Below are 24,402 nucleotides of genomic sequence, written 5' to 3'. Positions count from 1 at the left end.
GATTGATGATATAGAAATAAATAGTAAGAAGCTCAACATCGAAATGTTAACCAAATATGAAGAATGTTGAGCAGGTTGCTTCAGACTGGCCTAGGTCTTTAAATCGTGAATATTTTCCCATAACTGTATTTCTACACACTCCGCCTACCTACAGCTCAGGATTGCGACGATTGGTCAATGCCTTTTACAGGAGTTTCCTTATCCCGGGAGACACACATTACACTCTATCACAGAATAACCATCCCTTTTTGTGACAAAACGAAACATGCATAGGCTTACCATAGGCATTAACTTCACGATGTCAAATCTAACAACCAAACTAATTATGAGTTATTGAATTATTGTCATTCTGATTATTATTACAATTATTATTATTATTGTTATTATAACTAATACTACTATATATAATGATATTATACATTTTCATATCGTCATTAATCTTACTATAATTGTGAATTCTAGCGTACAAAGATTCTCGAAGCCTGTGACTCCTCAGGGACATGTCGTCATGATTCAGCCGATGTCACATGATCGTAGATGCCGGAAGTAGATGCTTTGTCAGCTGGAGAGTTGCTTTCCTTTACAATCTAGGGAGATTGCGTTAATAGTTATATTGGATATTTGCCGAGTTCAATGGTCAGGTAAGATCTTGCATTAAGCTGATATTTTAATCAAAAAGGGTTGGCTGTTGTGTTGTATTTGCTCATTAGCTCCACAGTTTGGCAAGAGTAGGCATACGATGTGCCTATGCATGCAACCCGCAATTACCGACAAATTGTGGTTGCTGTATTTTAAACAGCAATTGGAAATGTTTTTCTCACAGTTCTGCCAAAAACAGACTCGGATTAGAATAAGCAACACGTCCTCTCACGTGTGTCATGTGATAGTCAGATGAGAACGTAGTTCTTGAATGATGTGCCAATAATGTGTGAAGTAACTCAGACCCTGTATGCATCCTTGGTGACTGTAGAACATAGAAGAAATCTCGGTACAGACAGACACATGAAAAAGATATCGCTGAAGCTGTTGAACGGAACTCTTCTAAGATCTCGCTTAAAGCCAAGTGTCAATTTATCTTCATAACACCCATGCTATCTAGCGAATCATTTCAAATATCGATTGCCAGCTGCTTATTGTACTTGGCAAAATACCTTTATTCCATACAATGCATTAAAGGCAAATTTCTGCTGTGGAAGGAGTGGTTATGTTGTTGGTGGAGGTTCTTATTGGTCTACTCTTACTGTGTGGCAACCCGTCCCCGGCACAGCGCCCCTGGAGGCCCAGGGGGCAGGTTGTGGAGGCGGTGTACCACAGATTTATAAGAGCATTGGTGCCAATCCTTGAGCACCTGAGAAGCATGCTTTAAAAAGCATGCTTCCACACTCACCAAGGGCTCTCCTGGTTTGTGTGTGCGGAGAGACCAGTCTCCGTGGGTGATGTGATTCCACCCAGAGGAACAAGACTGTTGAATCCTACAAAGCTGGGTTTTGTTCGGTTTGATAGTCATATCATTTATGTTTGAATAAAAGTGCCATTTTGGCTTTAAGTAAGCTCTGGTTCGTGTGCTGATTGGACGGAGGCGGCTCACTCACCAAGCCCGGCTGCCACATGTGGTTCCTTTATGTTGTTGTTGTTGTTCATGTAAAGGATGAGCCAGAAGCCCTGCCTTGAGGGGCAGGTGTACTCTGTGCCACTGATCCAACCAGACCTGAGACGAGAAGAGACTATACACCAGATAGTAGATGCACTGCACTACCTGGAGACCATCTCTGCAGACATCTTCAACAGGCAAGCCCCTTAGCACACACTAACGCACGCACAAGCACACACAGCTTTCGCATTCACACGGTGGAGTTTGCTTTTAAGATATTTTCTTTGTTCGATGTAATTCGAAAGTAGAATTGATTGTTATTTCCAAGGTCGACTGTAATATGAAATGATTAACATCAACAAATTACCATATAGAATACCTTCTGTGTGCACGTGCTCGCCTGTCGTATTGTTAACGTGCACACGGACGGCGTGCGTGTTGTCCCCAGAGTTTCTGAACGAGTGGGACAGAACCGCAGGCAGCTGCAGAGCGTGACCGAACGGATTCAACTGGCTCAGGCCCGGGTTGACAAGATCAAAGGCAGCAAGAAGGCCACCAAGGTACCTCCCCCCCCTGTGATATACAGCCTTTACGGTAGTCGCTCACCGCAAAAACAAACCAACCTTGTCGAGTAGCAATTTGTTGATACAAGTGTCTGTGTGTCTGTGTGCGTGTGTGCGTGTGCGTGTGCGTGTGTGCGTGCGCGTACAGGTGTTCTCCAGTGCAAAGTACCCTGCCCCAGAGCGCCTTAAAGACTACGCCTCCATCTTCAGTGGCGCCACGGACCCGTCCTCAGTGACGCAGCCTCGGCACCGGATCCACAACAAACTGCGGCCCCTGGATGACAAGGCCTTACAGGTGGGCCGCCCACTCTCGGGTGCTGGGCCGCCCACTCTCGGGTGCTGGGCCGCCCACTCTCGGGTGCTGGGCCGCCCACTCTCGGGTGCTGGGCCGCCCACTCTCGGGTGCTGGGCCGCCCACTCTCGGGTGCTGGGCCGCCCACTCTCGGGTGCTGGGCCGCCCACTCTCGGGTGCTGGGCTTTCTCTGCACAATGCAACACAACGGAGGAAGGCTGTTTCCCTGTATCAGATATTTATTTTAAGTATAATGACATCTCACTCGTTACTTTTTATTTTTTGTATTGTTAACTTGTTGGACATTTAGTTTTTGGTTCGATATGCAAATATAGCGGCTGCTGCTTAGATATAATAAATGAGATATTATAATCTGTAAGCAATGTTTAAAGATGGGCTGTAGGGCAGTGTATGTCTGTAAATGGGCATTGTAAGAGAGGCCAGCAAAGTAATTATGCGAATACAGGGTCTTTATTTACAAATCTGCCTGCATGGTACAATGAAAGGAAGTGTCGTGCATTATTTATCGTAAATGGCCGCAAAATATTCCCCCCCTCAGCCAACCAGGAAGGGAAAGTGTGTGTGTGTGTGTGTGTGTGTGTGTGTGTGTGTGTGTGTGTGTGTGTGTGTGTGTGTGTGTGTGTGTGTGTGTGTGTGTGTGTGTGTGTGTGTGTGTGTGTGTGTGTGTGTGTGTGTGTGTGTCAAATCGAGGGAAATGGAAATACAGCTGGCCATTTTTTTTTTTTTTGGTGCACTTATTTATTAATGAAGGCGCTGCCATCTCTGTTGTCCTCTCCTCCCATTCCCCGGCAGTCCTACATGGTAGCGTTTACCATGTACCATTTGCGCACATATTGCTTCAACCCCTCCTAATTTGCATTATTCATATTAAGCAGGCCTGGGACAAAGCTCTTATCTTGCTGTGTGTGTGTGTGTGTGTGTGTGTGTGTGTGTGTGTGTGTGTGTGTGTGTGTGTGTGTGTGTGTGTGTGTGTGTGTGTGTGTGTGTGTGTGTGTGTGTGTGTGTGTGTGTGTGTGTGTGTCTGATTGTGTGTGTGTGTCCTCTCAGGAGAAGCTGCTCTACCTGCCCCTGTGTGTGAGCAACAAGAAGAGGTCTGAGGACGAAACGGAGGAAGGCCTCGGAGGGCTCCCCCGAAACATCTCCTCCGTCAGCTCCCTGCTGCTCTTCAACACCACCGAGAACCTGTGAGTCGACCCCCCGCCCCCCCCCCCCCCCCCCCCATCATCCAAAAACACCACCTCATGCCGTATCTAAGGCCCCGTCTACACGGAACCGAATTTTGGGTGAAAACGCATAAAGTCGTGTGCGTTTGGGCGACCGTCCGGACGGGTCCGGCGTCTTCAGTCAGTGCCCGAAAACCCTTTTCTGAAACCAGGTCCGAGGGGTGGATAAAATAAAAACGGACCTATGCGTTTTCATGTTAGGATTCGTGTGTACGCCTGAAACGCAAACGAGCTGGGCGACGTCAATGTTGCGTTGAATAATGATAATTATAATTTTTTTTTTAAATTATTTTTGTAGCTTTAAATACAGCCCCTTGGTAAATTGAATTACTAACTGTGCATTAACAAGTATCTCTGCTCAATCTAAAAGGTTTAACAACTGCTCTCTCCTCCTCGTCTGAATGTTTGTACACAGCGCGCAGGCTGGATAGTCACAGGCTTGATGCGCTCCTTTTTTGTGGAGGACCAGCGCCTTGAATATGTACTACAGCGTTTCTACAGCTCGATGCGTTTTCGCAATGAGTCCGTCTTTACGGAGATATTCCTGAAACGCATCAAAGGAAAACAGTGGGGAGAAGATCGCTTTCGCCCGTTTGGACGGGGCCGAATGTCCCATGTCCTAGTCATGTTGACCTAAGGACTGCTTTGTTTTAAAAGTTGCTTTGGAAAGAGGTGGTTTTTGCTTTGGTGTTGACCCTCATTAGGATTTTGTATGTGCCGTGATATTCTTTCTATCTTTCACTGATCTATATTATTATAATTTGTATGGTTCTTTCAGTGTCCTATGAGCCCATAGGGGCTGGGTACATGCAAGACTAATAAGCACAATAATAATTCAATTCAATTCAATTCAATTTTATTTATATAGCCCTTAATCACCATTACAGTCTCAAAGGGCTTTAACAGGCCAAATATTTGTGACAACCCCCTTTACCCATGCCCCCACACGGGCAAGAAAAAACTCCCTTGAATCAGCAAGGAAGAAATCTTGAGAAGAAACGCAGTGTAGGGGATCCCTTCTTCCAGGGATGGTCAGGAGTGCAATGGGTGCCACAATTGGCATACAGGTAAATACATGTACATCATATTAAAATGGTGATGGGGTTCTGGCCGGTTATCCATGAGGAGAGTCCAGGCATCCAGTCCAGCACCCGCAGCACGCTACAACTGACAGAAAAGTGAATTACAACGGAAAAGTACATAGTGGGAATGTATAATGTAATAAGAAAAGCACAAGCAAACAGAGTAGTCTTCACTACGCATCTGTTGTTTTCACACTCCAAATGCAAGATTGTAGAGGTGCGTTTTGAGCTTCCCTTTGAATAGCTCCACAGAGTCAGCTTCCGCTGATGGCAGCCTATTCCATAAAAAGGGGGCTCGATAGGCAAACGCTCTCTGTCCAGCCGATTTCTTTTTAACCTTCGGCAATGAAAGAAGGCCGGCTCCCGAAGACCGGAGAGACCGAGAAGGACTACTACTAATAGAATACACTAAACCTATGCTTAAATAGGCTGGCCATTGGTGTATAAACCACATTTTCGTGTGTGTGTGTGTGTGTGTGTGTGTGTGTGTGTGTGTGTGTGTGTGTGTGTGTGTGTGTGTGTGTGTGTGTGTGTGTGTGTGTGTGTGTGTGTGTGTGTGTGTGTGTGTGTGTGTGTCTGAAAGGTATAAGAAGTATGTTCTCCTGGACCCGTTGGCGGGGGCCGTGACGAAGACCCACAACGCCCTGGAGACGGAGAAAGAGGAGAAGCCTTTTGACGCTCCGCTGTCCATCACCAAGAGAGAGCAGCTGGAGAGACAGGTGCTCCGGGGGTCTGGGATCATTCCAGATATTTATTGCTCAATGACTTTACCGTAAATGGAATAGGTGGCTGCCTTCCACCAAGAAGCTCAAGGAAAGAGGGGACTGCCCAATGGGAACTGACAAAACGCTGACAATACCAGCAGCCTTGTTCCCTCACTCCTTAATCCTTATAAAGGGAACACTATAAAGTACACAATGTTGGGAACAGGTAAGGCCGGAAATAGGGGGAATTCAGACACGTATTAGTAATTCTGCACCAAAAATCGATGGGTAGAATTTGCATGTAGTGTTTCAATAAACAAGCCGGCACATGTGTATTGAGTGGTACAATATACTATTTCAGTGGGGAGGGGTGACTTTCAACAAATAGGCATGCTGCCACTTGCCCATACCCCCTCACCCCCCCCCTCATTTCTAATCAAGTGTTACTGGTGCTTGAAAGTGAGGTATCCTTGCAAATGTGTAATTTAGCTGAGTCACTAGGGGGCATTGTTGCGCTGTATCACGTGATGAGAAGCTGAGATGAATACAGCTTTTCTCCCAAGACACACTCAAAGCTTTGAGTCCATCCTCCCCTCATGAAAGCGCCAGACTACATAATTACGTGAGAACGTAATTGAAGTACCGTATTTCCGAAGGGAAAACCATCGCTAAATGTTTCTGCTACCATTTTCCCTGAATTAGGATCTCCTTGCATTCAGATGAACCAAATTCAAAGCTTGAAGTTTTAATCTAATTATATTAATTGATAATAATAATTATTCCTATAGAGCGGCAAGAGTCACAAGGGCTTTAAACGAGATGATTGACATTTGAATTCCAATGTGGGACCGTACCTCTAACTGCCCCTACTATCCTGTTCATCCCTGTCTCCCGGTCCCCTTCCAGCAAGCTTTTTCCCAGTTTTCCCAAATAACTTGTGACGGTCCGTGACCTTTGATCTCCCGCCAGACGGCAGAGAGCTACTTCTACGTTCCGGATCTGGGCCAGGTGCCGGAGATCGACGTGCCTTCCTACCTGCCCGACCTGCCCGGCATCGCGGACGACCTGTCGTACAGCGCTGACCTGGGGCCGGGGATCGCCCCCTCCGGCCCCACGCACAACATCCCAGACCTGCCCTCCTTCTCCGGGGACCTGGGCAGCGTCCAGCCTGGTACACACACACACACACACACACACACACACACACACACACACACACACACACACACACACACACACACACACACACACACACACACACACACACACACACACACACACACACACACAGACAGAGACAGAGATCCTGTTGGATCTTGCGAACGGCCCCTTCTCTGGATTGATATTAATGGGATTCTGTTTTGGGTTTGTTTGAACTCATTTCCATGGCCTAATGTGTGAGGCCATCCCAACGGCTAGACACCGAGGGGAGTCAACAACCCAGACCATGGCTCTTATTGGAGCGACTCCTGATGCAGCCCCCCGGCAGCCCCCCCCCTCCCGGTGCTGCCGGGGCCTCATGCAGATTCCTCTTCCCTTTCAGGAGCTCCGTTCCAGGCTGTGGCTCCGCCCCCTCCGCCCCCTCCTCCCCCACCCCCCCCCGCCCCCTCCCTCCTCTGCTCCCGCCCCCCCGACCCTCCCCGGGGAAGCCCTCCTCCCTCCCCCTCCGCCTCCCCCCCCTCCCCCCGCGCCACTCACGGGCGCCAGCGCCGCGGCGCAGCCTGCACCGCGCTCAGGTAACGACACACACACGCACACACACACACACACACACACACACACACACACACACACACACACACACACACACACACACACACACAGACTCTGTGCAGTATCCAGACACACCGTATCAACAAACATAAACAAAGATAACGAATTAAAAGATTAAAAGCCGATGATGGCTGAAAAAGAAGCTAACATTGCATTTGTCAACTCAAACTAATCGCCCCCCCCCCCCCCCCCCCCCCTCCACAGGGCCGGTGGCGCCCAGCGGGGGGGCGCAGCCGTCCAACGGGCGCGCCAACCTGCTGGAGTCCATCCGCAACGCCGGCGGCATCGGCAAAGCCGCGCTGCGCGACGTCAAAGACCGCAAGATGGAGAAGAGGAAGCAGAAGGAGCAGGAGCAAGGTGAGGGCCGCGGCGCCGATCGGACCGCCGCAGGAACGCCGTCTGCTTCCGTTAAGGGTCCAGTGGCCACGCCCCCAGGTGGGGCGTGGTTAGCCTGAGGCCCCGTCCACACGGAGCCGAAACGGGCGAAAACGGTTTCGATTTCGTTTTATGCATTTCAGGAATATCTCCGTAAAGACGGATTAATTGCGAAACCGCATCGAGCCGGGGAAAAACGCTGTAGTACATATTCAAGGCGCTGGTTCTCCACGGAAAAAAGTGGAGCCCATCGAGCCTGCGTGCTTACAGCCTGCGCGCTGTATGCAAACATTCAGTCACGAGGAGATTCAACCTTTTAAATTGAGCAGAAATACTTTTTAATGTATCAAGGGGCTTTATTCAAAGCTGCAAAAAGAATACAAATAAAATAATGAATAAAAAAATTCAAGGCAACTCTGACGTCGCCTAGCTGGTTGGGGTGCAATGACGTCATCGTTTGCGTTTCAGGCGTCCCCACGAATCCTAACACGAAACCGCATAGGTCCGGATAGATTTGAAACCACCCTCGGACATGGTTTCAGAAATGTGCGGTTTCGGACTTAAGACTTACGAGTTATGCGCTTTCACCAAAAAATCTGCTCTGTGTGGACGGGGCCTTACAAGCGTTTTGAAAATTGGTCCCCTTATGACATCACAGGTGGGCGTGTCTACCTAGATCTGTGCTGGATAGATCAGTCTACCTGCCTACCCAGTGGACTGCAGCAAACGACGCTCATCTACCCGTCACACATCTAGGTGGACACGCCCACGTGTGATGTCATGAGGGGCAGATTTTCCAAACGGCTTGTGACGGCTAATCACACTCACACCTGGTTGCATGCCATGGGACCTTTAATGTCGTCTAGCGTGCCACGCCTCCTTTTGCAACGCGCCAAAAAATAGCGGGCGCCGCAAACCGAACGACAACGCTAACGGCAGCCCCGGGCGCACTCTCCCGTGGAAAACGGCGTGCAATGTTGTGATGTCATCGGGCTCGGCCCCGCCACGGCCCCGTGACCTTTGTTCTCCAAATGGCAGCTTCATTAAGGAGCTGGTCGGGCGGCAGTCTGGGTTTTTACCGTCTGACCTTCTACTGACAGTGTACTCTTTCCATTACCTTCGGCTGGCTTATTTATTCCTTCTCTGAGTGCGGGGGAGTCGGCCAGGGGCCGGCTACAGGCGGGCTGTGATTATGCAGCCCGCTACACTAGGAGGTCAGGAGGAGACTGACAATCCCTACTGTGTGTGTGTGTGTGTGTGTGTGTGTGTGTGTGTGTGTGTGTGTGTGTGTGTGTGTGTGTGTGTGTGTGTGTGTGTGTGTGTGTGTGTGTGTGTGTGTGTGTGTGTGTGTGTGTGTGTGTGTGTGTGTGTCAGTAGGAGCAGCAGCCGGTGGAGGAGACTTCATGTCTGATCTCTTCAACAAGCTGTCCATGCGCAGGAAAGGTGAGCGTCTCCTTGGGGTAATAAACCGGCCAGTAAGAACGGTGTGTGTGTGTGTGTGTGTGGACCAGCTGTGAAGAGGCAACACATTCTTCTCCCCCCCCCCCCCCCCCCCCCCCCACAGGTATATCCGGTAAGGGTCCGGCCGGCGGAGAGGCGGTCAATTCATCGCTCGGCACCGGCGGGGCATTCGCTCGAATGTCTGATGTCATACCCCCACTTCCCGCCCCTCAGCCAATCCAAGAGGACGATGAGGACTGGGAGGCGTAGCCGTGATGGACAGCGTCCACCAGCCAATCCCAGAGGAGGATGAGGACTGGGAGGCGTAGCCGTGAGGGACAGCGTCCTATCAGCGTTCACTGACTGACTAGCTCCCGGTGTAACGGACTAGAGATCCGCCGGTAGATGTAGATAGAGTTGTGGTCTCGGGGGGGGTAGAGATTAATGACTGAAATGCCTTTTCGTTCTGATGCCTATTCCGGTGTACATTGTTGTGATGGTGAACGGTGAAACTTAACATTGCTATGTTACATCCCATGGCAATGGAAACACAGTCACGGATGAGTGACGGGGTAATGGAGATGATTGTATAAAAAGTGGTATATTTCCATAAAAGAGATTTATTGATATGCAGTAAAACACATTTTCCATTGAATAAAGTGATTTTAAATATTTTTTGTAATGAAGTGATTTTTGATATTAGACATATATATTTCATATTCATCTTTATACAGTTTTGCATAAAATAACATACCTGCCCCATTAAATACACTAGTAGCCGTTAACATCAACTCATGGGCACGAAAACATGAACTTAATTAAATTAGAAGATTATAAAAAGATAGAACAACAAAAGCATACAATAACAATACACCTACAGAACGATATATCGCCGTCTGAGGGCTGACTTGAGTCCAAAACTACACAGCCTGCTGTTTCTTCTTTTCCACGAAGAACTAAAGGAGCAAAGGAAGAACACAAATGAGCAGACGGCTTGGTTCAGGTGTCAGAACAGCCCTTCTGAACAGGGATCAGAATAATGGTGTGTTCCAGATGCCTCGGACACCAGCCTTCCTAGTTGCAAGTGGGGAAATCTCCCAGCTTTCTTGCGGCCTTTTCCCAGAGGCACGCCCCCTTTTGGTCGGGAGTTCAGTGATGACGCTCTCAACAAAAATGGCTGCGCCTGTAAGATTTATTTTCTGTGTATTTGTACCACGTTGGTCATTTTAATGTTGATTTTAAAGGCTCTTACACACTTGACTACTTTATTCCGGTCACCAATTTATGCATTGCACGGTCTTGCTGTGCGTGCAATACAATGTAAAGTTGTGTTTGATTTTGAGCTGGTTTGCTAAAGAGGCTAATGTAGCTAACAATAAACAATGACTAGCCAATTTCACGACACAATCACAAAGACGAATGGGAACGCTATAAGAGCTCCGAGACTGGAAAAAACACGTCACAGGTGCAACTCGGAAGGCTGGCGTCCGAAGAGTCTGGATCACCCCATAAGATCAACGAGGGCGTTGGTCGCTCACCTTCCGCAGGGCAGCGAACGCCGTCCCGAAGGAGGCGTGCACCTGCGTCCGGCTCCGGATCCACTCGGGGAGTTTGGCGACGGTGGCGGGCCGAGAGTATCTCCTGTCGCAGAGCACGATGGACGAGTAGTCGCCACGGTGACGGATCGCTCGTCCTTTAAAGAGACAGATCGGAGGGGAAACACGTCAGCGCCACCTACTGCCGGCCTTGGACCACGGCGATGGTTCTGGTGGAGACGTGGTGCTCACCGATGGACTGGTTGACGGCCCTCATGCAGAGGTTCTCTATCAGGGCCTGGCCCGGGCTCCGGCCCGCCGCGTGGGGCTGAGAGGGGGACGGGGATTCAGATTCAGAAAGCTTAATCGTTGGTCGTAACAGTAAATCATCTTTGACGTGGCTCGACAAACAAACCGGACAATGTGCAGATAGGCAGTCATACAACTTTGATTTCTGAGAGCACACATAGTGTGTGTAGATCTTAAAACAAGTATAAATATTAAAAACTGTAAAAATAAACAAGATAAAAGCTGTGGATATGTGTAAAGTGACGTCAGGGTTAATTTGTCCATTATCCATTGTTTATTTAAGCTGTTTACGGCCATGGGTATGACTGAGTGGACACACATCGAACCAGTGAGGGTCGTCAGCTCTACGGGGCAACACGTCTTTATGTGCCACAATGGAACCACCAAATCCTGATCTAATATTCACACATGGTGTATGCATCTCCAGGACCAAGGCTTTCAAAACTAATCCACTGGGATTTTGGGTCACGGATTGGAACAAATCTTGGAAAAGGGTTTTTCAAAGAAGAGGGATTCCGAAATATGATCAGATCATGTAATCCGATTTTACTTTTGATCTGGATCAAACCTGCCCTTTGGGTTTTTCAAAACTTTGAACTCGGTTTGGGATCTTTTTGATCCAAAAAACAGGATTATCCTGATCCCATCGGAAGAGTGGATTCAGTTGGTTATCCTGAAATTTGGCATAAAGTAAGATGGATCAGGTGATCCTGGAGAGCAAAACATGGGATTCTCAAATCCGGATCAATTTGATCCAGATGAAATTGTTTGAAAAACTGGGCCCGGACGATTGAGACTTCAGAAGAAGGGGGGGGGGGGGGGGGGGGGTCTACCAGATGCTTGTCCAGGTAAGCCATCTTCTCCTGAAGCTCTGGAGACTTGATGTTGGGATACGGCATACCCACCATCACCACACACCTGTCAGGACACGGAGAACAGCAGCACAGTCCAGCTGTTACTGTACACACACACACACACACACACACACACACACACACACACACACACACACACACACACACACACACACACACCTGCCCAGGTCATCAGAGAAGTTGATGCCCTCGCTCATCTTCCCTCCGACGACGGAGAACAGCAGCGCTCCCGTGAGTGCCCCGCCGTCCGCGGCGCAGCGCTACACACACACACACACACACACACACACACACACACACACACACACACACACACACACACACACACACACACACACACACACACACACACACACACACACACACACGAAAAAGGTGAGGCGGGTAAGGACCTCTGACATTACATCTAAAAAATAAAAGGACAATATACAGGAGGGTGGAAGAGAGAGACACAGAGATATAAAGAGAGGGACGGAGAGGGGGGTGAAAGAGAGAGAGACACAGAGATATAAAGAGAGAGGGACAGAGAGGGGGGTGAAAGAGAGAGAGACACAGAGATATAAAGAGAGGGACGGAGAGGGGGGTGGAAGAGAGAGAGAGACAGAGATATAAAGAGAGAGGGACGGAGAGGGGGGTGGAAGAGAGAGAGAGACAGAGATATAAAGAGAGAGGGACGGAGAGGGGGGTGAGAGAGAGAGAGAGACAGAGATATAAAGAGAGAGGGACGGAGAGGGGGGTGGGAGAGAGAGAGACAGAGATATAAAGAGAGAGGGACGGAGAGGGGGGTGAAAGAGAGAGAGACACAGAGATATAAAGAGAGAGGGACAGAGAGGGGGGTGGGAGAGAGAGAGAGACACAGAGATATAAAGAGAGAGGGACGGAGAGGGGGGTGAAAGAGAGAGAGACACAGAGATATAAAGAGAGAGGGACGGAGAGGGGGGTGAAAGAGAGAGAGAGACACAGAGATATAAAGAGAGAGGGACGGAGAGGGGGGTGGGAGAGAGAGAGACACAGAGATATAAAGAGAGGGACAGAGAGGGGGGTGAAAGAGAGAGAGACACAGAGATATAAAGAGAGGGACGGAGAGGGGGGTGAAAGAGAGAGACACACAGAGATATAAAGAGAGGGGGACGGAGAGGGGGGTGGGAGAGAGAGAGACACAGAGATATAAAGAGAGAGGGACGGAGAGGGGGGTGGAAGAGAGAGACACAGAGATATAAAGAGAGAGGGACGGAGAGGGGGGTGAAAGAGTGTGTGTGTGTGTGTGTGTGTGTGTGTGTGTGTGTGTGTGTGTGTGTGTGTGTGTGTGTGTGTGTGTGTGTGTGTGTGTGTGTGTGTGTGTGTGTGTGTGTGTGTGTGTGTGTGTGTGTGTGTGTGTGTGTGTGTGTGTGTGTGTGTGCACCTGAATGCAGCGGGAGAATTCCCCCAGAACTTGCTCCACCTGGTTTGCCTTCTTGGGCTCCTGGAAAATCTGAAAAGAGATGGTTTTTATTGTTTCTTAAATCGGTGGCGCACAACACTCATGGCACACAAGCCCCGTCAATGTGCTGCAATTCAATTTTATTTTGCAAATGAAAATGATGCACCCAAAATGAATTATTTTCCAATCTATCCAGACAAAAAGCTATTATCGGTCTGAAAGCACATTTCCAACGCCACTTCTGTGACCAAGCATCATAAATTGTACTCGAATAAACATATCAGCATACCCCTGCCTACAGCCACACAGACCTCAGAATAGACAAATCCCTGCGCAGGTCATTCGGTCTTCTGGGCCAAAGGACGTGCACGACAGAGCCCATCATTCCACACACCTTTTTCTTGGCAGCCAGACGTGCCAGGGCTCCGCTGGAGTCCCAGTGGGCGAGCGTCCTCCGGGAGTACTCATAGGAGGGGAAGAAGCAGACCACGCCACCTGGAACCACGGTGCACAGGTTGAAGAGCACCCGGCCTGTCTCGTCCATCTGTCGACAGGCCACATGCAAAGGGCTTTCATTTGGGAGGAGAAGAAGAGACGCATTTGGGAGCAACTATGCAGACTTTCTTTTTCAAATTGTCAACAATAATGTCAGGGTTTAGTGGGGTTACGGTCCGGGTTTGGTGGGTTTAGGGTCAGGGATTGGTGGGGTTACCGTCAGGGTTTAGTGGGGTTACGGTCCGGGTTTGGTGGGTTTAGGGTCAGGGTTTGGTGAGGCTACCTTCAGGGTTTGGTGGGGTTACCTTCAGGGTTTGGTGAGGTTAGGGTTTAGTGAGGTTACCTTCAGGGTTTGGTCAGGTTACTGTCAGGGTTTGGTGAGGTTACCTTCAGGGTTTGGTGAGGGTAGGGTTTGGTGAGGTTACCTTCAGGGTTTGGTGAGGTTACCTTCAGGGTTTGGTGAGGTTACCTTCAGGGTTTGGTGAGGGTAGGGTCCAGGTTTAGTGAGGTTAGGGTCAGGGTTTGGTGGTCTTAGGGCTCCGGGTTTAGTGAGGTTACTGTCAGGGTTTGGTGGGTTTAGGGTCAGGGTTTGGTGGGGTTAGGGTCAGGGTTTAGTGGGGTTACCTTCAGGGTTTAGTGGGGTAACCTTCAGGGTTTGGTGAGGTTAGGGTCAGGGTTTGGTGGGGTTACCGTCAGGGTTTGGTGAGGTTACCGTCATGGTTTAGTGGGGTAACCTTCAGGGTTTGGTGGGGTTAGGGTCCGGGTTTAGTGAGGTTACAGTCAGGGTTTGGTGGGGTTACCATCAGGGTTTGGTGGGGTTAGGCTCTAGTATTCTAGCTGCGGCGGTCCGTTCTGAGCGGTGTGTGAGCGTTACCATGCGGGGGGTGTCTCTGTTCTGGAAGGTGAACTCCAGCTCCTGTCCCGATGGCCCGCTGCTCATCACCAGAGGCAGGATGTTCCCGGGGGGGATGACGTGGCCTGCAGGCCGAAGGAGACAACAGAGCAGGACAAATTACGGACACGGAGGACCGGACTCCACTGGTCTCTCAAAATAATACCGGATTGATTGACACTGCCGGGTACGCACATCAACCGAGGAAGGATCAATACCTATACACTCTCCTAAGGTTTATTCCTCCCCTGATATCCTGTCTTTTTCACATTCATTCCATCTAAGTATTGATTGATTGACACAACCTTCCGAGTACACCCATCAACTGCTGAAGCATCGATACACATGCACCCTCCTAGATTTATTCCCGGCTCCAATATCCTGCTCTGGTTGGCAGCCCGTCACAGAACAGAAGCACGACTCTAATTAAACTCAGACGCCGACTCCTCTGCACACATACATAAAACATAAACGAAGACAAATGTAGAACCTAAAAGAAGGCGATGTCTCGGGCTGAGATGAGAGGGCGCTCACCGCAGGAGAACTCTGTGATGCGCTCCTGCGCCACCCCCGCAGAGAACAGCAGCTCCTGCTTGAAGTCAGACACCTGCCAGCCGTCCCGAAGGGGGGATAGGGGAGAAGGGACGCCGATCATTGACTGACAGTGTTATTTAGGGAGGAAGAGGAGGAGGAGGAGGAGGAGGAAGAAGGGACAATGCTCATTGACTGAGACAGTGTTATTTAGGGAGGAGGAGGAGGAGGAGGAGGAGGAGGAGGAGGAGGAGGAGGAAGGGGGACCTTACGGGCTGCATGGTTCCTCCAGCTATGATGACAGCGCGACACTCTGTTAGCACCTGGGCGAAGTGGACCGCTGGATTCAGAAGCAGGAACTTGACCGAGCTCTCTGACAGCGTTCCTGGACATGCCAAACAATTACAGAAAACATTTAAATAAATGCGCGAAAAATATACCTTGGGAGGATGGATTCAACCTATAACCTCATTTTGTTAACTGGCCTACTCATTTTAAGTATGCACAGATTCAGCAATCACAATCACCTTTATACAATTCTGCATGTATTTCACATTTTCATTCGTCAGGGTTTTTGGTCCACATACGATCTTAGCCTCAGTATTACAGCGATGAGCCGACTGAACCAACCCCCCCCATGGGCACCTTGTCTGTGGACCACCACCCTTCCATCCTTGTTGCTGTTGGTGAGAGCCATGAGGAAGCCCTCCACCTGCATCATGGGAGAGGCGGCCAGCACATGCTCTGCCTCTGCTGGACCCTGCTGGTCGCCCGTGGGTACTGCAGCAACAAATACCACATGCATTATTTTTCACAGAGCTACATGCCCTTGGCTCTGACAACTGTGATAACTGCTACAAAACAAAAACATAACACTTATTCAAAATGTCAGGGTAAAGACAAGGACAATACTTAAAAAGGTAGAGCGAATTAAATTTGCCAAAAAGCCTATTACCTGCTTTTCACGCATAATAATAATAAAAAAGTGTATGAAGGTTACAGTCAGTTCCCTGTAGTGAATTGAAATGAGGTTATTTCAAAATCACTTCATGCTTCTTATTAAAAAAACTGAACTAAATTCTGTGATGTGGTCTAGCCCGGTCCTACCAGACTCTCGTTCCTCATTCCATTTGCTCACAGAGAGTCTGGCCACTCTCCATTGACAAACGTTAACTCACTTGAAGGCGGGTGTCTGTCGCAGTTTAAAACTATTGGATCGGCCCGGTGCAACTCAGGATCTGCCTTAACCAATCGCTAACGTTTGACTACCACTCTAAACTAGCGCACGACCTCAACGTCGTTGTTCTCAGCCTCTCCCTCTGTTTGCTGATTGGACAGCCTAAAAATTGGCCGCAGAAATCCGGCGAATATACCACAGATCCAGACCCAGTACTGAAGGGAAATGAACATTTTAGCGGAAGTACGTAGGCGGGCCGAGCCAGGCTAAGCCTGCCCTAGACTAGATACTGATGTACTACCACACTGACCCGATGTGCTTCAGCCTGCCCTAGACTAGATACTGATGTACTACCACACTGACCCGATGTGCTTCAGCCTGCCCTAGACTAGATACTGATGTACTACCACACTGACCCGATGTGCTTCAGCCTGCCCTAGACTAGATACTGATGTACTACCACTCTGACCCGATGGGGGTCAGCCTGCCCTAGACTAGATACTGATGTACTACCATAGTATCAGGGGTCACCAACCTTTTTGAACCTGAGAGCTACTTCATAGGTACTGAGTCATACGAAGGGCACCTAGTTTGATACACTCTTCCGAAACAAATTTGCTCAGTTTTCCTTTAGTTATATATTGTTATTAATGATTAATGATGCTCATCTATATTTGAAGACACTGATCATGTTAATGATTTCTCACAATAATTATCAACAATGACTTAAAAAAGGTGTGAAAGAGTTGTTCCAGGATGAGTTGTGCTATGTCTAGAGCCGGCCTGCGGGCGCCTCATGCGGGGCTAGCGGGCGGCCTGGGGCCCGCGGGCACTGTGTTGGTGGCCCCCGCACCGCACTGACCCGATGGGGCCACGGGGCGCTGTGTTGGTGGCCCCCGCACCGCACTGACCCGATGGGGCCACGGGGCGCTGTGTTGGTGACCCCCGCACCGCACTGACCCGATGGGGCCACGGGGCGCTGTGTTGGTGACCCCCGCACCGCACTGACCCGATGGGGCCACGGGGCGCTGTGTTGGTGGCCCCCGCACTGACCCGATGGGGGCACGGTGTGTGGGTGACCCCCGCACCACACTGACCCGATGGGGCCACGCTGTGTGGGTGACCCCCGCACCGTACTGACCCGATGGGGCCGGGGGGCCCTTCTGCAGCGCCTGGAGGTAGCGGCTGAGACCCTCGGTGCGGCGGTTCTCCTTGTTCAGGCCGCCGGGCGTCTGGGGGTGGGGCGTCTGGGGGCGGGGCGTCTGGGGGCGGGGCATCTGGGGGTGGGGCGTCACCCCGGAGCCGGCGTACTTCTCCACGAAGCCACAGAGCTGTGGGAGGACGGGGGCACCGTTCACAACACAGTAGCAGCCTCTTGGATCACTGTGGTTGGTGTGTGTGTGTGTGTGTGTGTGTGTGTGTGTGTGTGTGTGTGTGTGTGTGTGTGTGTGTGTGTGTGTGTGTGTGTGTGTGTGTGTGTGTGTGTGTGTGCCAAAAAAAAGGAAATGCACACAAGGAGATGCTTTGGACTTACTTTTCTGCAGATCATGCTCTTCTCGAAGTACCTCTGCAACTTTATTGAAAAGAAAATCAAATTTTAGACCCCCATAAAGCCCAAGTTGACCTGATATATATGGCCATAATAAACAAGGTATTACTTAATGAATGGAATAAGAGGGTACCTTGAACAGGTTGATGTTGTCTATCTGGGCCTTGAACAGGAAGTCGTTAATGGTCAGCAGTTGCGTTCCTGGTGAGAGGGATCATGTCGTTAGTTACCGGGGAGATATCCAAACCGTGCAGGAGTGTGATTGGCTGAGAGGCCCAGGGGGGAGGCGGCCGGCTCACCTGGCTGGGTGGTCTGGCTCTGGGGGTTCTGACCCACCTTACCTGTAAGGCATCCAGCAAAAAACATTCAGCAAGCGCCATAGCCAAAAAACATCAACAACAACAACAACAACAACAAAACGACTCACCTCCGAGCACCTGAACCAGCCCTTCAAGAACAAACAGAATCTGCCTGATGTACATCAGGTTCTTCGCCTTTAATCGGCTCCTGAAATCCATTCAGCAGGTCAAGACTCAGCAGGACATTCACACTGAATATTACTGCAGTGGGTGTGTGTGTGTGTGTGTGTGTGTGTGTGTGTGTGTGTGTGTGTGTGTGTGTGTGTGTGTGTGTGTGTGTGTGTGTGTGTGTGTGTGCGTGTGTGCGTGTGTGTGTGTGGGACTCACTTATAGCGCTCAGAGTACTGCCTGAGCTGGGAGAAGGCGCGACAAAACTGAAGAAAAAAGAAAAAAAGGGAAACTGTAATATTCTGACTTAATGCAAACATGCCAATCATGTGAGAGAGAGCGTGTGAGTGAGTACCTGGGCCCCTGTGAGCTCTACACTGTGTATACAGGAGAGGGTGTCGCTGAGGTTGTGGGCTTCATCTATGATTAGGATCTGGATTCAACATGCAAATAGAAGGTGGTTTCGGTTGAACAAAAGCCTTACAAAAGGACGTAGTATAATAATATTAGCCATCAGCCTCACTGGAGCCACTGTTAACATTGGGATGTTATCATAATGATGTAAATAGTGGAAGGGAGTAGGGATTATCCATTTAGATCCATGGTTATTTGTATACGTAAATCCATTAGAAGATACCCTTGTCCCACCTGTCCCTTGAGCTGGATCCCAGAGGCTCTCCTGGTGGCAGCGTGAAGGACCATCTGATAGGGCAGCACCACGAGCTGGCCCCGCCCAGACCGACCACAGAGTGACCCGTGAGAATCACTCCACTCATTCACTTCATACAATTATTTATTTATTTATTTTACATTTATAAAAATATTTTATATTTTTAAGAAACGTTCCTCTTAGACTATATTAAAGAGGACATATCATACCACCAGGTGCGAGTGTGATTAGCCATTACAAGCAGGTTTGAAAATGTGCCCTTTCTGACATCACAGGTGGGCGTGTCCACCTAGATGTGTGCTGGATAGATCAGTCTACCAGCCTACCCACTGGGCTGTAGCAAACGTTGCTCATCTAACCGTCACACATCCAGGTGGACACGCCCACCAGTGATGTCACAATGCTGCACATTTCGAAAAAGGCTTGTAACGGCTAATCACCCTCACACCTGGTGGTATGATATGTCCACTTTAATGTGAGAAGCGTCAGAAAAATGGGTTACTCAATCTATAGAAAAAAATAAGATAAACACCACGAAGAAAGAAAGAAAAAAAATGTTTTTCTTGCAAGGAATTAAGGGATAGAAAAGAAATGTGTGTCTTAAACTCAGTGCTCCTTCCGCAAATGTAAACCACTCGGACTCCTCGTCCAATCCGGACGTCAACACTGACCACCAATCAGCGAGCCGTGCCCGGGCTCACCTGGGACGAGGGGACGGCGAGGCGCGTGGCGTAGTACGGACAGGCGTGGGTCTTCCGGCCCAGGGTGACCAGCTGCTCGATGTCGCTGACGGCGCCCAGCACCTCGTCGCGGAGGGTCTGCAGCGCCGTGGCGCCCGCGAACGGGCACACGGCCTTGGCCGGACCCCGCTTGCGCTTGGCCCCTTCCTCCTGCGGCGGCTTCTCTGCAGGAGGAAAATCAATCCAATCAGAAACAGGTGCATCGTTTAAAAAAGGTTGCTAGTTCGATCCCCAGCTCCTCCTAGCTGAGTGTTGATGTGTCCCTGAGCAAGACGCCTCACCCTGACTGCTCCTGACCAGCTGGCTGTCGCCTTGCATGGTTGACTCTGCCGTCGGTGAGTCAATGTGGGTATTAACCCATGTACGTCGCTTTGGATAAAAGTGTCTCCTAAATGCCGTAATTTGAACACATTTCTGGGTGAAAACGCATACGTCTTGTGCGTTTGGGGCGCTTTTCTGAAACCAGGTCCCAGGGTGGATAAGATAAAAACTGACCTATGCGTATTCATGTTAGGATTCGTGTGGACGCCTGAAACGCAAACGATGACGTCATCGCCCCGCACCAGCTGGGCGACGTCAGAGTTGCGTTGAATATTATAAAAAATGCAGCCCCTTGGTAAATTGAATTACTAACTGTACATTAAAAAGTATTTCTGCTCAATCTAAGAGGTTTAACAACTGCTCTTTCCTCCTCGTCTGAATGTTTGTACACAGCGCGCAGGCTGGATAGTCACAGGCTTGATGCGCTCCTTTTTTGTGGAGAACCAGCGCCTTGAATATGTACTACAGCGTTTCTACAGCTCGATGTGTTTTCGCATTTCGTCTTTACGGAGATATTCCTGAAACGCATCAAAGGAAAACGGTGGGGAGAAGATATTTTTCGCCCGTGTGGACGGGGCCCAAACCCTGATGCGGTCAGAACAAGGTCAAAATTAGACTAAGATTAAACATTCTCATGGTTCCAATTAAATTGAAGAACCACGGTTGAATAGGAAAATGTAACATCTAAGTAACTATTCCTCTGTGTCCCAAGGGACCCTCATAATACCAATGGGTCACCAACTTCCTGTCTTACACCTTAGTAGATAAGAGAAGAAAGGTTCCTGCTGTTCAGCCTAACAATGGATGAATACATTCGAACATAATGAGGTTTCATGAATGCAGACGTGTCTACTATATATGGTAAAGAAGGTGTGAGCGGCTGTATGATCACCTAAGGAGGGTTCCCCCTGAATGCTAAACAAGACTGAATGTTAGAGTTTCAGGGACTGCCGAGCATGCACAGTGCATAACACGATGAGGTATCTGGGGAACGGCACAATGTCATTTGGTCTCTCTTCACCATGTCTGTTCTTCTGCATCTCCATGCAGCGGTCGTTGATGCGTTGGATGCTGCCCAGGCGACGCACATCCTCGTTAATGCAAAGATTCTACAGGAAACAGACCATAATGTTAGCCCTGGATCAAGGAGACAGACCCCCATAGCCTTAACTGGCACCGGACTATCAGGCAGAGAATGGCTGCAGTTCTGCATGCCAACACCATGACTGGTGAAGATGATGATGCCCTAGTTATCAGTTACTAGCTACCTAGTTATCTCAACAGTTACTGACCAACCACCTCTTATGCTTGACTAGCACCATAAGCTAATGGAAATTGTGTAGAATTTCCCATTCGCTAATGAGTTAGATACAGCGTCACTGTGCATTTACTTTGATAGCAGACTAGCCTACGGTCATGGGTGGAATCTAAAACTCATCCAAAACTCTCTGATAACTTCATTTGACACATCCTTAATTCGTGCTTCGTTTTGTCTAGACAACCCTGAATGGAGGGATCCCTCTTCCTGTTCCTTCTCACGGTCTCTTTCCTCTGGGCGGGGGGGGGGGGGGGGGGGGGGGGGGGTTCTTGCACTTAAGCAGGCTTAGTGTTATCATGCAATGTGGAACTGTGTAATTTGGGGCTCTACAAATAAACTTGAATTAACCATGACTTATTCTTATTCATACAATATATTTATTAGTCAACTATGAAAATAATCGTTATCTGCAGCCCTTTTCATCATCATTGGGTTGTATGTATGTCAGTGAGTGAGTGAGTGTGTGTGTGTGGGCATATGTGCGTGTGTGGCGTGCATGTGCCTTCCTGTAGGTTCCTTCTGCCATCCTTGCACTCAATAATCAAACCCTCTTGTCAGCAACCAGAAACCCTTTTATTTTTTTATGTGTCTGCATGTACTCAGTCTTGGGTTGTGCATTATATTATTATGCCTAGTGTACGGTCTCTATCTACTGTGTTTGAAGGTTGTCTGTGTGAATGGATTCCCTCTCTGAGGATGATAAGACAGCACCAATCTACCGATGCACCACCCTTCTTCTCATGTGTCCGTGTGTATGCAGGAGTGTTATGCTGTTTACCTGCCGTGAGCCGAGAGTTACCACGCGGACGTCCTGGCAGAACGCGCTCTTCTGCACCTCGTGCACAAACTGGGCCAGCTGGGAGTGGGTCCGACTGCAGTAGTAAATCTGACAGGCAGCAGAACATACTCGGGTGTTACACAACATTCATACACAACACAAACACATGACTGGATTCGAGCTCAGTGTGACGCGCACACACACACACACACACACACACACACACACACACACACACACACACACACACACACACACACACACACACACACACACACACACACACACACCTTCGTCACATGTTCTTCCACCAAGTCATCATCTTCATCGTCAGCACCGCCACAGAATCTGTGTTGGGAATGGGAAAGGGAATTCTTTACATTCTTTCCTTCTTTGCCCTCCCAGCGGCCTGTTGTTAGGGAGTGAGGAGTGAGGGGGCGTGTACGTACTTGCTCTTGGTCTTGGAGTCCTCATCACTCTCGTACTCGGCCACAATGAGCTCCTCTTCCTCCGCGTCTCCCAAAGCCTCCTCTTCCTCGCCGCCTTTACTGAGCTGCAGCAGCTTCAGCGTCTCGTCCTCCTCACTGCTCTGTTCATGGGCACACACACACACACACACACACACACACACACACACACACACACACACACACACACACACATACACACAAGGTTTTTGTTGCATGAAAGGTGCATGTGTTCCTAAACATGTGTTTTGTGCACAAATCAACTTATTTGAAATCGCCCTTGTGTTTTTAGAGAATGTTTGGATTTATTATATTTATTTTGTTCGGGTACGCCGAATGTATTCAGTCTCAAATGCAAGTGACTTTGACTCAAATGTAAATTAGTTTGTGTAAATGTGTGTTTTGATACAGAAATTTAACAAATATAACATACAATACACTTACAGGCCAGCACAATTCTTGACTATCAGTTTCCTAGGATGGCATTAGACAGCAGAGTCGCTTACCTTTCTTTTGAATGCATATTTTAGCTGAGCGTTGTGTCTTATCATTTCTAGCCGTTCCTCGCGCTTCTTCCGTTTAATCTCGTCCTCCTAAATAGTCACAGAACAACAATTCCCCAAATGCTCCCATTAAGTGACAGTTAATCTGATAACACGTCAAACATATTAGACAGATTCAATCAGCTACACCCAACCTCACCTTTATCTTGGAAACGAGTTCACGCTCTGATTTCTTCTGAACAAAGTCAGTGATCCAGTCGGGGTCTGCTGAGGAGTTTTGAGAAGAGGCAGAGGAGGAGGTGGTGGGAGCAGAAAGTACCGCTTCTCCCTCCTGCAGGAGATCAGCTGTCTCCTGTCTCTTCCTTTCTTCAAAGTCCTTTAGCCAAGTAAGGGCTCCACATATCAGGCTGAGAGATTTGCCCTAAGAGAGAGAGAGAGAGAGAGAGAGAGAGAGAGAGAGAGAGAGAGAGAGAGAGAGAGAGAGAGAGAGAGAGAGAGAGAGAGAGAATACGTGGTGGCATTGTAATCGGGTTAATGTTGGTTGCTCCTCTTCGTCTATCTAAAACGATATCTCACTTTCATCAGACATAGCGTACCGTTCCCGTGGGACTCTCAAAGATGCCAACTTTGCTGTCCTCCAACGCGCCATACAAAGCTTTCATGAACTGCTCCTGAATGGGGTAGGGCTGGTAAGGAAATGGAAATTCGGGGATCTCGTTGGCCATGCTAGTACCTGTACAACAAGAGGTGTGCTCCTGGATGACACACATAGAAAAGGGTGAGGTAATCTAGTTATTCAAATGGCAGGTCATCACAAGTAAATGGCATCAAAATCTCCTTAGCTTCCAAAACTAGCCAAATTACAACAATAGAGATGCACAAGTGTTATTTATTACCATACATATATACGGCAAAAAAACATGAAATGCAAGCAGCTAATCTGATCATAGACATAAATCGACCATACAAGTATCGGGTACTAAAAACGAGGTTTATCTATTCATCTAGTGAAGTCCAGAATCATACCGTACCTGTTGTCAAGTTCTCTAAACTATTGACGATAAGGATTATTTGGAAATATACCTCTCCACCTATACATTCACTCGGGTACAATATAGTACATGACAACATGAGTCTTTCAATAAACGCGCCAACATACTCCAAGGGACATAGAATCTGACCAATGGCAAGGGAGGTAATTCATAGGGTGCGCGTTTAATTTTAAGGAGTCGCCCAGTAAGCGGGGCATATTCCCTTGTGACCCATTTGGCCTAAAACAGCTGAACCTATT

At 48.9% G+C, this 24,402-nt stretch overlaps 3 protein-coding genes across 3 annotated transcripts in view; 1 reads left to right on the top strand and 2 right to left on the bottom strand.

Annotated features, from left to right (window-relative positions):
• iqsec3b (IQ motif and Sec7 domain ArfGEF 3b) overlaps positions 1-102 on the bottom strand; it is a 33,870-nt gene extending 33,768 nt beyond the window's left edge. The window contains 1 exon segment of the mRNA XM_030367122.1: positions 1-102. This exon segment is cut by the window's left edge and continues 795 nt beyond it. The gene's annotated coding sequence lies outside the window, so the exon portion shown is untranslated.
• Positions 103-500: 398 nt separating this feature from the next.
• wash1 (WAS protein family homolog 1) lies at positions 501-9,738 on the top strand. The gene is given in 12 exon segments (XM_030365611.1): positions 501-641; positions 1,648-1,788; positions 2,040-2,151; positions 2,303-2,449; positions 3,515-3,651; positions 5,356-5,491; positions 6,446-6,647; positions 7,020-7,069; positions 7,071-7,212; positions 7,454-7,606; positions 8,999-9,067; positions 9,189-9,738. Coding segments are annotated over 12 exon segments (1,443 nt in total). The 5' UTR covers positions 501-633; the 3' UTR covers positions 9,335-9,738.
• Positions 9,665-24,284, bottom strand: ddx11 (DEAD/H (Asp-Glu-Ala-Asp/His) box helicase 11). The gene is made up of 28 exons (XM_030365610.1): positions 24,143-24,284; positions 23,708-23,866; positions 23,311-23,532; positions 23,115-23,201; positions 22,591-22,730; positions 22,432-22,489; positions 22,142-22,249; positions 21,067-21,154; positions 19,686-19,888; positions 18,963-19,037; positions 18,670-18,747; positions 18,534-18,580; positions 18,275-18,354; positions 18,147-18,188; positions 17,981-18,048; positions 17,833-17,871; positions 17,440-17,629; positions 15,767-15,901; positions 15,394-15,506; positions 15,125-15,197; positions 14,573-14,676; positions 13,598-13,747; positions 13,186-13,254; positions 11,943-12,043; positions 11,742-11,826; positions 10,852-10,927; positions 10,603-10,757; positions 9,665-10,020 (listed from the first exon to the last, which is right to left on the bottom strand). Exons 2-28 carry the CDS (start codon positions 23,834-23,836, stop codon positions 9,985-9,987), a joined length of 2,751 nt encoding a protein of 916 aa, XP_030221470.1. The 5' UTR covers positions 23,837-23,866; positions 24,143-24,284; the 3' UTR covers positions 9,665-9,984.
• Positions 24,285-24,402: the final 118 nt, after the last annotated feature.

Source organism: Gadus morhua, chromosome 9, assembly GCF_902167405.1.
Source record: "Gadus morhua chromosome 9, gadMor3.0, whole genome shotgun sequence".
Lineage (NCBI taxonomy): Eukaryota > Metazoa > Chordata > Actinopteri > Gadiformes > Gadidae > Gadus > Gadus morhua.
Note: the sequence above shows the minus strand (reverse complement) of the source record. Positions and strands in the feature narration are given on the sequence as shown.

Excerpts from the sequence above, each read along its gene's own strand:
- ddx11 (XM_030365610.1), bottom strand. The coding sequence starts at position 23,836 with ATGGCCAACGAGATCCCCGAATTTCCATTTCCTTACCAGCCCTACCCC. Across the intron at positions 18,355-18,533 it reads CAGTACTCTGAGCGCTATAA|GAGCCGATTAAAGGCGAAGA; the intron begins GTGAGTCCCACA and ends AATGGATTTCAG. Across the intron at positions 10,021-10,602 it reads CGTTCGCTGCCCTGCGGAAG|TTCTTCGTGGAAAAGAAGAA; the intron begins GTGAGCGACCAA and ends TTGCTCCTTTAG.